Below are 13,928 nucleotides of genomic sequence, written 5' to 3' on the forward strand. Positions count from 1 at the left end.
TAACTGCACATATAGTGGCTACTTGATCCCACTTGGCAGTAGTATTTTATCCCAATTGGTAGGTTTCTAATGGAGAGACTAACTCATCAGACAATTTCAAGGGGGAAGAACCTACCTCCTACATGTATTGTGTGGCTTACTGAATTTTTCTAGCCAACTTTCCTAACTGCTTACTGATGCATCACCTCTTTAATACCAGCTTTTCTCTTTTCAATATTTAAACAACCAATAAATCTGGCAGATTTTTTCTTTTACTCTTAAAAAGAAAACAGAAAACTATAACCTGCTCTAGGACATTTCTTCAAGAGAAAACATTATAATACAAAAAAGCTAAAAAAAAAAAAAACAAAACTAGCTCTGAAATTAGCATATACCATTCTGTCTCCCTCTGTTATTTTATTTTGCATTACCTTTCAGAGCACTGCTGGAAAAAAGCTGTCAGCTGCTGCAAAAATACCGGCCAGCAATCAGGTCTGTGTTCAAGCACAGTGATCAAAGGCTGAGGATGATTTCTGAAAAACATAGAAAGTCACATGGGAAGCTGTCATTTCAGGACCACACATTTTCAATATCTGAATATGGCAGCAAAGAAACCAACACCATCTAGAGACCTTTTTCAGGATCCATTATTGTCACAAAATGATCACTTGCTCCATTTGTTGCAGAGTTGGTTCATCAGAACTGACATTTCCCCCTGCCTTTACCTAACAATTTTGCCGAAAACAAAATGGACTCAGGAGTCTCAGAGATCCAAATCCGGGAATGGACTCTGCCATTTAACAGCTCTGTGACATTGGCCAACCTCCTGAATCCAGTAGCTCTATCATATCCATCCCCTTGATCCTTCAATTCCTAGAGGTCACAGGCCACCTCCTCCTCCTGCTACTGCTGCTCTCTTTCCAAGCCTGGAAAGCTCCATTTCCTCCAACACTCCCCCAACCCATAAGCACTGTCTCTCCCTGTTTCCACATACTCCATTATTCTCATTGTATGGTTCTGTGTTTCCCAGCATACTTATGAAGAGAAAAAGGAAATATTCCATCCATCTTAACAACTAACCAAACTGAACATGCATAAAATTTCTGTTGAATGCAGATGAATCCTTTTATTTGAGCTACTTCCATTAAGATACCTAAAGAGACTATATAAAACACAAAATCTGAAATTTGAAGGATTCTCAAAGAATGGGGATTAACCCCCCACAAAAAAAAGCACAACCATGAGTTATTTTAAATAGTTCAAAAAGGCTATAGTAATTGCAAGCTGATCAACTTTTTAAACTATTAAGTACTATACAGTTCCTAGTTATTATGTGGCTTTTTCCTCCAAGAAAATATTTAAATAAAATTTAAGGTCAGGCACGAAGGCTCATGCCTGTAACCCCAGCACTTTGGGAGGCCAAGGTGGGCGGCTCACCTGAGGTAAGGAATTCAAGACCAGCCTGACTAACATGGAGAAACCCCATCTCTACAAAAAATACAAAATTATCCAGACATGGTGGCACATGCTTGTAATCCCAGCTACTCAGGAAGCTGAGGAAGAAGAATCACTTGAACCCAGAAGGGGGCAGTTGTAGTGAGCCAAGATTGTGCCATTGCACTCCAGCCTGGGCAACAAGAGCAAAACTCTTATCTCAAAAAAATACATATTTAAATGCTCATTGTAAAAAAAAAAATGCAAACAATACAGAAATATCAATCTTTTTAGCATAAAAGGAATCACATACATGACGCTATTCTTTAATTTTAACCCAACTATATATCTCCAGCAATTATTTTCCAAAAAAAGAGTAACAATCAGACCATCAGTTACACTCAAATAATTTTTTTTTAAAGACTGCGTTCATGGTGATTCTCAAAATGTGATGCCTTACCAGTTAGAGTAACTGGGAACTTGTTAGAAATGCAAATTCTCAGGCCCTAACCTGGATCTAATATGTAGCCCTGCAGGAAATTCTAATGCACTGCTATAAAGCAGTGATTCCTAATCTTGGTTGCAAGTTAGATTATCTGCAGAGCTCCTAATACTAATGCCCAGGTCTGTTACCTTAAACTTGCTTGCAATGAAGTTTGTCCATTAGCAGTTTTTTAAAACTCTACAGATAATTTTAATATGTTGCCAAGATTCAGAACTGCTACAAGTAAAAACTACTGCAGGATGTTGGGGGTACAAAATGTTCTGGGTTTCTCTTTTAAAAACAGAAGAATACAGTAGATCTATCACATTGAAACACATGTTAAACACCTCTCTGACACTACCACACAGTTTCTGGGTATAGTGCTACTTCTTTATTTCTTCTTAACCTCACCTAACCTATCAGGTACTAACTTCATATGCTGGCAGCCTCCTGCTTGCTAAAGCACAGGCTATTTCTGACTTACAGGAATGCTACCACTGCTAAGAGAACACTCCAAGCAACTTTTTATGCCAAAACTCAGAAATCATATCAAAATCATGTTTTCCAATTCCAAACCCTCTGGCATTTAACCCTACCTAGAATTTGCTTCCACTCTAGTTGCCACAAATACTAAGAAAATTATTACAAATCCTAAAAGCTTCTCAGGTATGTCACATCAAATAAAATTCTTAGATTGAAAGTTTAGCAGGTTGTGTTCAATTAAAACCACAAAACAGGCCACTAGCAGTGATTCACACCTGTAATCCCAGCACTTTGGGACGCCAGGGTGGAAGAATTGCTGGAGGCCAGGGATTTGACACCAGCCTGGGCAACATAGCAGGACCCAGTCTCTGCTAAAAGCAAACAAATGAACAAAAACAAAAAATCACCACATAAAAACGAAGAAAACTATTTCAGCTTTGGATTCTTTGGATAAGTACCATATTGCTATAGAGTATCAGATACAGTCAACCATTAATCTTCAAGATAATGGTGGCATTTATAAATATTTAAGAAGAAAACTCAGTAAGTTACCAGTTTTTGTGTGATCATAAGGCAATGAAGTGCTTTTCAATATTCTTCCTCTATAAGCCATCTCCTTTCCATCCTTCACATCCCTCCCAAAAAACTGCTAAGCATCTATCTCCTTTTTAAAACAGTTTTTTCCAAATTGAATCAGTTTAACAGAAATTTTAAAAAAAAGTATAAAATGGGATTAGAAATGACGTATATATGGTAAACAATTCTATTATAATTTACATTTATACATAACAACGGAGCCACCCCAGCTTTGTTGCACAATGGCCTGTTTTGCTAGCTATTGGATTCAGCAGATTTTATTTAGTATCTCAGACCTAAATAAAAAGAAAATTAGATAAAGCAGCATATAGTAGGATACAGATCATAAAGATTAATTACAGATTTAGACATCTGGATAATCAAGTTTACCAAATAGTTGATTATGTGAGATCTGAGTGGCAGTATTGCAGCTAGTGATACACAATATTGATTCTAAGAAGCTGAAAAGCCCAAGGAAAAAGGAAAGTATAAGATGAGAACACTGACTCTTCCTGTTGATCAGCATTTGATTATTAACAATACTATTTCAACTGAGTATACTAACCTATAATCAAATCATTGCCAAAATTTTGTTTTAACACTTTAATCATAATGAGCAAAGAGCTAAATTCTCCCTTAGGAGTCATCAAATACGTATGGAATACATATATAAAATAATCCATAAAGCCTTAGGCTTAAGTAATAGAATGGATGTATTTTTTAATTCAATAAATTTCATTTTACAACTGCCCATACATGAGAGTTTTAGCACAACTGACATTTTGGGACATGTAATTCTTTATTGTGGGGGTTGTCTATGCACAATGGCCTCCATTCACTAGATATAAGTAGGATTTCTCCTAGTCATGATGGTCAAAACTGTCTCCAGACACTGTCAAATATCCCCTGGAGAACAAAACTGCCCCTGGTCAAGAATCACTGCATTGAGTAAATGACAAGGACCATGGAAGGCATATCACCAAAGAAAGCATTGCATCAGTCCCGAATTGTAAAAAAAACAGACTATGCTTCACTTTCCCCTTTCCTTACACTGAACCAAACACAATTAATCAACTATGATCAAAGTTGTGATTTTCTTATGGAAATACAGTTATCAAATATTAACACTGAGTACACAAAGGTAACACAACACAGTAGAAACTAGAAGCCTTAAAATGAAAAACAAATGTAAAATTATTCCTCTGAAAAACATAAAGGGCATTAAATAATGTTCATGCTAATTTGGGTATAACAGAAAATGAAGTTATTTTCCTATTTAAAATATTGTAATTATAGCATTTAAAATTCCGTAAGGCTAAGTATAGTTCACTCTTGCTGTATTCAAAAGTTGATAATTACATTTACGGATTACTCAAGATTTTTCTTTCTTCCTCTCACCCACTGCTTGTTAGCCTTTCTATTTTTTCAAGTACATCCGACTGAGAAAGGTCAAGGTAAATGAAAGGATCCACAGTTTAAATGAGTCAAGTTAACAAGTTTAAATTGGAAGCATTATTGACCACAAAAGGGAAGAATGTGGTAGAAAGAACACCAAAACACAACCTGAGTCATGACTCAAATTTCCAATTATCCCCAAACCTGCTATTCAAGTTATGAATAGTAAGCTGCCTAACAACATTTTATTCAAAATGATAGATGGGCTGACCAATCAACCCAATCACTTGTAAATAAAAGTAACCGTAGCAGACAGTAAGCTATACAAGTTTTGAAAAAATAAAGACAAATGTTGCACATTATCATCATTATTTATAATTAATATATGCAGTGGCTATACAGCATTATAGGAATCATTTACTAGTATGTGGCCATGTCCATATCTCACAATAAAACAGAATTGGAGGGGTGAGATGCAATTGTGGGGGAGAAGAACTGATTTAAAAGAATCAAAAGTTTCAAACTTATGTCCTGGCTCTGCAACAAATCATGTGATCTCAAGCAAGATAATTAACCCCTCTTGGCCAAAGTTTCTTCATCTATAAAATAAGGCAATCACACTAAAAACCTTCCAGAGCGAACACTGTATAACCCAAGCCACCCATGAAAACCCTAACCTTAGTACTGCTCAGGACTAGAAATGGAAACAAACCCTCCAAAGGCAATAAGTATTAAAGATGGCAGCTCTCTACTACTAATAATTCTAACCCAAGCTTAAATGGCTCTAAGACCAATGTCTAATAAAATCTGAGTCCTCAAAAAAGAGGTCTTCTATTTTTAGCTCAAAGAGATAAATCACACTTTTTTTTTTTATTTCATTAGGAAGTAAAGTGCTATGTCCAGAAAGAGTCCACAGAACTGTTTAAATCAGAATTTCCTAACTCCTGAGATACCAATAGATTATGCTTTCTCCTTAAAAGAGAATAACAGTGTTCCTAAAGATCAATACAAACCAGGCAAGCAGGTCACCCTTCTTTGGTCTCTAGTGCCTCTAATGTCTCCTTTAATTTGTGCTTTTTTTGTTTTTGTTTTTGTTTTCTGCAATAGATGAACCAATTTGTTGCATGTTATTTGGCACTTTGCCATTTCATGATCTGCATATATTTCAATTTCTATTTTAAGTAAAGCATTTAATGTAATACCTAGCAAACAGAAGAACTACATAAATGGGTATATTATGATGATCATCAGGACAGGTTTGTTTCTTAAATTACAACATAAGCAGTATGAAAGCTGGGTATGTGTCCTCTTAATCTTTTTGTTTCCCTTTCAGTGCCAAATGTCAACAATCTACATTAAAGGTAATTATCACATACACACTTTCCCAAAATCATGTTTTTAAACTCTTAAACTGGTTGATTCATGTTGCAAGTGACAGAATAAACTGGATCATGGGAAGCCAACTTATCATAGTCCCTCAGCACACTGTCCCAAAGCCAACATTCTTCAGAGAAAAACAGCACAGAGGAAGTATGCAGAGTTGGTACCTAATACTTCAGTGCTCCTCACTCTTTATTAATATCATCGACAGCACAAAGCAGTACAGTACACGCATCCTACCAGAACAGAGTGAGGAAGGAGTCAATGATAAATGCATAGTTCCCCCAGACTAGCACAGAGGCAGTGATAAAATATGTAACTGGATTCACCTTTCCATGTATAAATATATCAATGCTAATAGAAATGAGGGAAAAAAAAAATAGTCTGTGGTAGGCCAATCAAAAGCAAAAGTTATTTGTAACCTTTAAGTCACCTCAACCTTCTTGCTACATCTCTGAATATAGGAAAGCTATGATTTTATTTACATCATAAATTCAGCAACAGACACAGATTGTCTTTTCTGTGTGAGGAAACAATGCCTGCAGTCACCATGCATTTTCATGTATGCAGCTGTGACCCTGGCGCTTTCAGAAGCATAGCATAGCACTTACTACATCAAATATGCATTTTAAAAGCATTTCTCTACCTGCTCTGAATTTTGATTTGAAACTGCCGGTTAGAAGCTAAAGAGAGATTTTTTTTTATCTGCAGATTTTAAACTGAAAGATGCAGAATATAAAATTATAAAGATTCCACCATGAATACTACTATAAAAAAGAAACAAAAGGAAAAATTAAACAATAATTGTGAATTGCTATATATCCTATAATATAATTTTAAGACAAATGCATCTTTATCCTTCCCACATAAGCTCCTAGAAAAAGATTTGGAGCAAAGCAATTTTAATTTTGACATTTTTGAGTGACAACATCTTTTGAGTCTGTAAAACAGACAGTATAAAATTCCTTTCTTTGAAAATATACTTCCTATTACAGTGATTATTCCCTCACAATGACCCTTTACCAGAATCCCTTTAACAGAGCCAGAGTTTTAATGAAATGGTGCCTGTCAATGTCAAAAGTCTGGAACTATTTTAAGTACAAGGCAATTGGTTAGGGATCCACTACCTTCCTTTTATTAAGGTGTATGCTACAGTTACTGGAAAAAAAAAAAGAAAAAAAAAAAAACACCTAGAGACAAACAAATAGGCTAACAGGCAAAAAATACAATATTTTTGTGGCCTTAAAGACATTTATCAGAAAATTATAATAACAATCTTTCAATTAAACATCTACAATTAGAAGAACGTATAAAGTGCTTTCTGGTGGCTACTTCTAACAGGAAGACTGTGTGATGTGTGCAGGTTATTCTAAAAGTGTGATTATAAATCCTAGGGGTAAACCCCAGATGATTGGACCCATAAATTGTGAACAAAGACTTTCCTGAGCGGAAAAGAGGAAAGAAAAGAGGAAATGAAAACAAGAGCAAATCATGTAGCTAGACAGAAAGATGGAAACTGCAAAGAGACAGACGGCCCTTGTAAAGTATTGCTGGCTATGTTTTCTCAATTATTGCCCTACCTTACCTTTTTTTTTTTTTTTTTTTGAAGACGGAGTTTTGCCAGAATGGAGTGCAGTGGCTCGATCTCAGACTACTGCAACCTCCACCTCCCAGATTCCAGCAATTCTCCTGCCTCAGCCTCCTGAGTAGCCAGGACTACAGGCGTGCATCACCACACCCAGCTAATTTTTGTATTTTTAATAAAGACAGGGTTTCACCATGTTGGCCAGGAAGTTCTTGATCTCTTGACCTTGTGATTTACCCTCCTTGGCCTTCCAAAGTGCTGGGATTACAGGCCTGAGCCACCGAGCCTAGCCCCTGCCTTCTTTTTTATCCTTAACTCTGCTGGGCTTTTTCAGGAGTGGGTCTGACTACATTCTTTCCCATCTTCTCTGATTTTTCCATAACAATTTCTACAAGCCCTCTGAAATTATATGTAAATTTTTAGTATATATGCATGTGTGCATTTTCTATAATAGGAGGAAGTCCAAAATTTTAATGTAATTCTTAAAGAAGGTCCTGACCACCCTCCCAAAAAAGGGTTCATACCAGTAAATTAAACATAAGTATTAGCTAAGGCAATTGCTGCAATTCAGTCTCATTAGAACTTCTGTTTTCGAAAAAACTATAAAGGCCATTTCCAAAAAAAAAAGTTCCATATGATGTGTTCTGTCCAGAAATGGTGGCTCCCCGAGTGTAAGTTTTAATTAATTATTGTATTAATGTATTCCACTGGTTTTAATTCCTCATATTGGCTTGATTGTATAGGTGTCATACTTACATTACGCTAAGTAAAACCAAACATTTATACCTCAGGAGATCCCTTCAGATAATATATTCAAGTATTGAAATAATCAACTACCCCAAAAGCAAAATGCTCACTCTGACAACAAAACTATATGATAATAGCTGATGGTCCTTTTTCTTTTTTTTTTTTTTTAAGAGTTAGAGGATGAGCAACATCAAGAAATAGTAAATGTAATAAGGAAATGTATGTAGAAATGAAAAACAGTAACTAAAGACTACAGTTCATTTTCAGTATCTTACAAAAAGTAGTCTACCTTTAAAATACATATAAAAGGCAAAAAAAAAAAAAAACTAAAAATGCAAATGATCTTAGCATCAAAAATTTCCAGGATCAATAAAAATTTATATCTATGCAATGGATTAAAATGAATGAAGTACGGATGCATGCTACAACATGAATGAAACCTTGAGAACATTATGCTAAGTGAAAGAAGCCACACTGGATTGTTCCATTTATAAGGCCAATCCAGAGACGCAAATAGTAGTATTTTCCAGGGGCTGGGAATAGAGGGTATTGGGGAATCACTAATAATGGGTATGAGTTTCTTTCTGAGATTATGCAAATATTCTGGAATTAGTGATGAAACTTTGAGAATATAATAAAATCTCTGACTTGTATACTTAAAGAGTAAATTTTATAGTATATAAATTATATCTCAATAAAAAGGCATTTAAAATATTTCAAACTTAGACACATACTATTTTTAATTAACATTTTTACAATTTTAGAAAGCACATGTATCATGTAAAGTATAAGTATACTGCTAATGTTAAAAAAAATTAACTTAGATTTCCCTTAGAAAATAAGTTCAAATCAGAATCTGATTTATCTACTTAATATCCTTGATAGCTTAATAGTCATTTCTACCTCTAAATAATATAGCTATCTCCGTTGCCACTAACAAATGTAAAGTGAATGATGGAGTTAGAAAAAAATCACCATTTTGTAGTCATCAAAGTAAAAATTGGTTGGGGGATCTGAACTTAATGAGTAGCAGAATATTTGCATGGTCTCAAAATGTATTCCCCACAGATTGCTTCTTAGTTCAAAAAAAATAGTAACTATTCAGTAGAGAAACCACACAACCTCTACTGGGTGACAAAAATTAAAATCCCCAATGAGAGGCAAGATGGACATCCGTACCTCCAGATGTGATTATCTTCAAAAGGACATAGCATCATTTATATGGGATTCAAAAATGCCAATACCATGCAATACAAAAAAAGGATGAGAAACAATTCCAGATTTTAAAAGGCTAAAAAGGTATGGCAACCAAAGGCCACATGTGATCCTAAATTAGATCCTACACATTAAAAAGTAAAAAGGCAAAAGGTAGGACATTATCGAGACAATGGACAAAACTGGAACGTGGACTGTACATTATAAAAAAGTATTGTATCAATGTTCAATTTTATATTGTATTCTGGTTATGTAAGAGAAAATCCCTGTTCTTAGAAAACACACTATTGAATATACACAACCTACATTCAAATTTTTTTATTAATAATATAGAGATAATGATAAAGCAAATGTGGTAAAAAGCAAAAACACTGATAAATCTAGGTAAATGGTACATGGTACGATTCTTGTAACTTTTCTGAAACTTTATTTCAAGATAGTAAGTTGAAAAGAAACATTTTTAATAACTTCCTACTGCTTTTTAAGTAAAACCCAGTCTTTGCCACAGCCTTGTATATTCTATGTCCATGCCTACCTCTCCTGAGCCAATGTTCCTGCCTCACCCTCCCTAGAGCACTAAACTCCAGCCACTCTGCCTCCTGTTAGTTCCTCTCATGTGCCAAGCTTCTAGGCACTTGCTTCTCCTACATCCGAAACACTCTTCCTGCACTCTTCATGTAGCTGACTCCATGTCCTCCTTCAAAACATTCAATAGGAGAAACTGCAAAAACAATGCTTAAAAAGCTAGCTATTGAAATTTAAAATGGGACTACATTTTGATATCTACAATCACAAACTAGTCTTTGTGCACTTAAATCAGTATTTATCTTGGACTTGCTCTTGTTTTTCTGTATTTGATGGCCCTAAGGGATGAATGTTTTGCCCTCAGTGATAAGGAAAAAAATCAGTATCAATTAGAAAATGTCTCAGCCTTTAGGATACACATCTTTAAGTCCTTAAACTTAACTCTCCCTCCAAATAAACTACACACTACTATAAAAATATATGAACAAACACAAACACACAGCACATAACTTTAATCTACTCAGAGTACAATCATCCATTACTGTTGTCCTAATTGCCACTTCAGAGCATACCATCTGCCACAAACATTTAATATTCCCTTACTTCAGAAAGTACAGTTTGATGTTTATCAGACCAAACCTTCCCACAAATAAGGTTCTTACCATTTGATATTTGTGCATGTCAGCCACTGTCTGGCACATCAGAAAAATACACAAATTCTGGAATAAGCAGTTTCTGCTCATGAATTCACAGCTATTTCCTCACTTTAGCTGAGGGAAGAGAGATCTTTAAAAGACTGCCATAATATGAATATGCAGAGAAAAAATTAAAAGCAAAAGCACATGATAAAATTTCAGGGGAATAAATGGCATACTACAAAGCAAATAAGAAAATGAGCCTCTAATAATTTACAACTCATGAAAATTTAGTTATTCTTCCCTGCAACCAAACTACCAGCCAAATATTGATTCTCTGCCCCACTTCCTGCATGATCAATATTAGAAAATGTTTACATAGGCCCAGTGCCACGACTCAAACCTGTAATCCCAGCACTTTGGGAGGCCAAGGCAGGTGGATGGCTTGAGCTCAGGAGTTCGAGAACAGCCTGGACAACATAGCAAAATCCCGTCTCTACAAAAAATTAGAAAAAATAGCAGGGATGGTATCACATCTGTAGTCCCAGCTACTCAGGGGGCTGAGGTGGGAGGACAGCTTGAGCCTGGGAGACAGAGGTTGCAGTGAGCCCAGATTGTCTGGGTGGCAGAGACCCTGTCTCAAAGCAAAAAAAAAAAAAAAAAAAGAAAATGTTTAAATAACTAAAATCCGTAACAGAAAAGGGGGGTCCTAGCTAAACAAAAATTCAGACCAAATAAAAGAGGGAGAAAAAAAAGTCTCAACTAAAGGCTACTTCATAGTGGTGTAAAAAAACGTTTTAGTATAACTAGAAAGGGGCTTCCGAAATTCTTGAAAATAGTACCTGCATCAGAGGTCACAAACTTGTTGTCCACAGATTGCAACTTGTGAGCAGATATGTTTTGTCGACCTACCCTACATTTTTAAAAATTTGAATTTGTTGTCAGCATTTAGTCAGGAGATTTCACATAAAACTTTATTTATATTGAAAGATATGAATGTCTGGCAACAATGAAGTCCCACTGCCTCATGGCAACAATTGGCCAGCAGTTCTCCACCCTAACCTGCACACTGGAAATCACATGGGAAGCTTTTAAGAAATTACCAACACCTAAGGCCAACCCTTCAGTCTTTCTGGTTAAAGCCCAGGCATCTACACATTTTAAACTTCCTAAGAGGGCTCTAACATGCACCCAGAGTTGAGACTCATGGGCCTAGAGTATTACACTTGGCATATGCTCTTCAGCTAAGCACAGCAGCCAATTGTACCGTACTATGCTTCCAGTTACCCCCATCCCCCACAAAGGTACTGAGAATTGCAGCCCTATATAAATATCTTCACCTAATCTTGTTTAAGGCACAAAGCTAAAGAAAAGACTGCTTAGAAAGCAGTTAAGCAATATGAGCTATATTAGCTACACATGTTTCTAATCCAGTGTTTCTCAAAGCCTGGTCAGTAAACCACCTCCATTCAAATCCCGTGTTAAAAATGCAGAAGTCTGGGCCATGTTCCAAATATTATGCACAGCAAAGGAGTGTCAGTTTCTAAAAGGATGTTCAGAGTTCTCCTCCCCTCCTCCTCTCACAACCACCCACCCACCATCTGACCATGATGAACACTAACATGTGTTGGAGCCATGGAATTTTTTCAATGAACAAATCACTGATCTCTTACATTTTCTCTCTTGCGTCCATAGTTGGCTTGCTCTCTTTGGACTGCTTTTCCTTTACAGTCACTGTTTGGTTCTGCTCTTGGCCCCTCTATTGTCCCTGACTGACACAGTAAGATAAACTTGGTGCCTTGGTACTTAGGAAAATACAGACTTCTTGCCACCCAAAAAGACAGAGAAAAGAAGGCATAGTTATGCCACCCAAGATCCCCTCTAGTCTATCTCAAAGGGGGCCTTGAAGCCCACATACGGTGCCATCAAGCTTTCAGATGCTGACGCAATAGTTCTCATGTGTAATCCACAAATGACCTATTTCCATATCGCTGAGCAACTGGATAAACATGCCAATTCCTGAGTCTCACACAAAACCTACTGAATGAGCAAGAATCACTGGCAAGTGGGACTGAGAAGCTGTACTTTTAACACACTGCCCCAGTGGTTCTTATGCAAGACAAGTTTGAGAATCAATAAGCCCTAGGTACAATAAAAAGAATAACCTCTCTCTCTAGAGCTTCTTCATAAAATTTAGAGCCACTGTCTAACACTTAGTTCTCTTATCTCTCCTTCTCTGTCTACCCCCATACTGATACAACTTATTCAGTTCAGCATAGAGCATTTAAAATGACCAAATATTCTGTTGTACTGTGATTCAAACTAATCAGCTATTAGGACAAAAAGAAGTAAAAAAAATACTTAAGCCCCAACAGTATACTGGCACAGTGCTTAATACCATAAAAACACAGATTAGCTGCATGCCCAGAAAGCTTACATTTATTTGTCATACTCCTTCTATTTTAAATTAATCCTACAAAATAACCAGAAAACACCTCTCAGTGGAGCTCTGAGCTCCTCATATCCCTTTTATGCTTTCATACACAGCTCATCAGTTGCCTCTCTAAGGCTGGATGATATTGCTAACCAACATGTGGCAAAGAAGGCTCTAAAACAGCATGACAATTTTATGCTTGACTCAGGTAATCATAGCTCTCTTGAGAGGAATATGCTCTTCAGGCTCACCTCTCCTCTGTTTCTGCCATCCACAAACCCCCTTGGAGGAACTTAAGGCTCTTATACACTCGATTACACTCTCCTGATTTATAGTGCCAAACGGCCATTCACATAAGGGCTCTCCATAAACATTACTGGATTATGCCAACTCAGGTGATTGATTCCGTACCTCTTAATGTGCCACGTATCTAAAGACAAACCTATGTATCCAATTCTTTTCAGCTCCTCAAACTAGGCTTCCTATCCATAGCTTGTACCACTTGCCTTTTGAAACAAGTCTGAAGTTAAATGAACCAACTCTAGGAAAAAATGAATTAACAGGTCAAACATTACAGATAATTAAAGGTCTAACAACTGCACACCTTTGTTTAAAAAAAAAAAAACAGAAAAAAGTCTTACCTAATAGTATATATATTCTGAATATTCTTCTCCCCACCGTGTCCTTCCTTAAGAGCTTGCATTTGTAGTAATTTCATAATGGCTTTTATCAAGCCATGTGTATTTCTGTAAAGAAATATAACATGTTAAATGTTATAGATAAAAAGTGAATCTTCCAATCAGGTGCTTAATTCTATCGTTTTAAAACAGATTTAATACTTGTCACCCACATTAAACAGTAGCCACCCACAGGCACACAACTCATTCTACAGTACAGCCAAAACCCATCCAACACATTTAAAGGAGAAGAAATGGAGCCAAAGAATCAAACCACCAATTTATCAATCAGCTGCCCACACCCTCTTGGGGGTAAAAAAAAAAAATCAATCGGGGAAAAAACAAACATTAGCTCACATAATTTCAAGCAGTGACCACA

General features: G+C 36.2%; 1 protein-coding gene across 6 annotated transcripts in view; it reads right to left on the reverse strand.

The window, feature by feature from the left end:
- The window catches only part of FOCAD (focadhesin), a 289,039-nt gene that overhangs the window by 219,662 nt on the left and 55,449 nt on the right, over positions 1-13,928 (reverse strand). For 4 of the 6 annotated variants that reach the window (XM_032300072.1, XM_032300076.1, XM_032300073.1 and 1 more), the window contains exons 5-6: positions 13,514-13,618; positions 411-512 (exon numbers count right to left, since the gene is read on the reverse strand). In XM_032300072.1, coding sequence (XP_032155963.1) covers positions 411-512; positions 13,514-13,618 — 207 coding nt within the window. Of the gene's footprint in view, positions 1-410; positions 513-10,465; positions 10,574-13,513; positions 13,619-13,928 lie in introns of those variants that run through there. The other 2 variants (XM_032300077.1, XM_032300075.1) reach the window with 2 other exon arrangements.

This window comes from Sapajus apella, unplaced genomic scaffold (genome assembly GCF_009761245.1).
Source record: "Sapajus apella isolate SASKATOON/1434 unplaced genomic scaffold, GSC_monkey_1.0 scaffold42, whole genome shotgun sequence".
NCBI classification, from domain to species: Eukaryota; Metazoa; Chordata; class Mammalia; order Primates; family Cebidae; genus Sapajus; species Sapajus apella.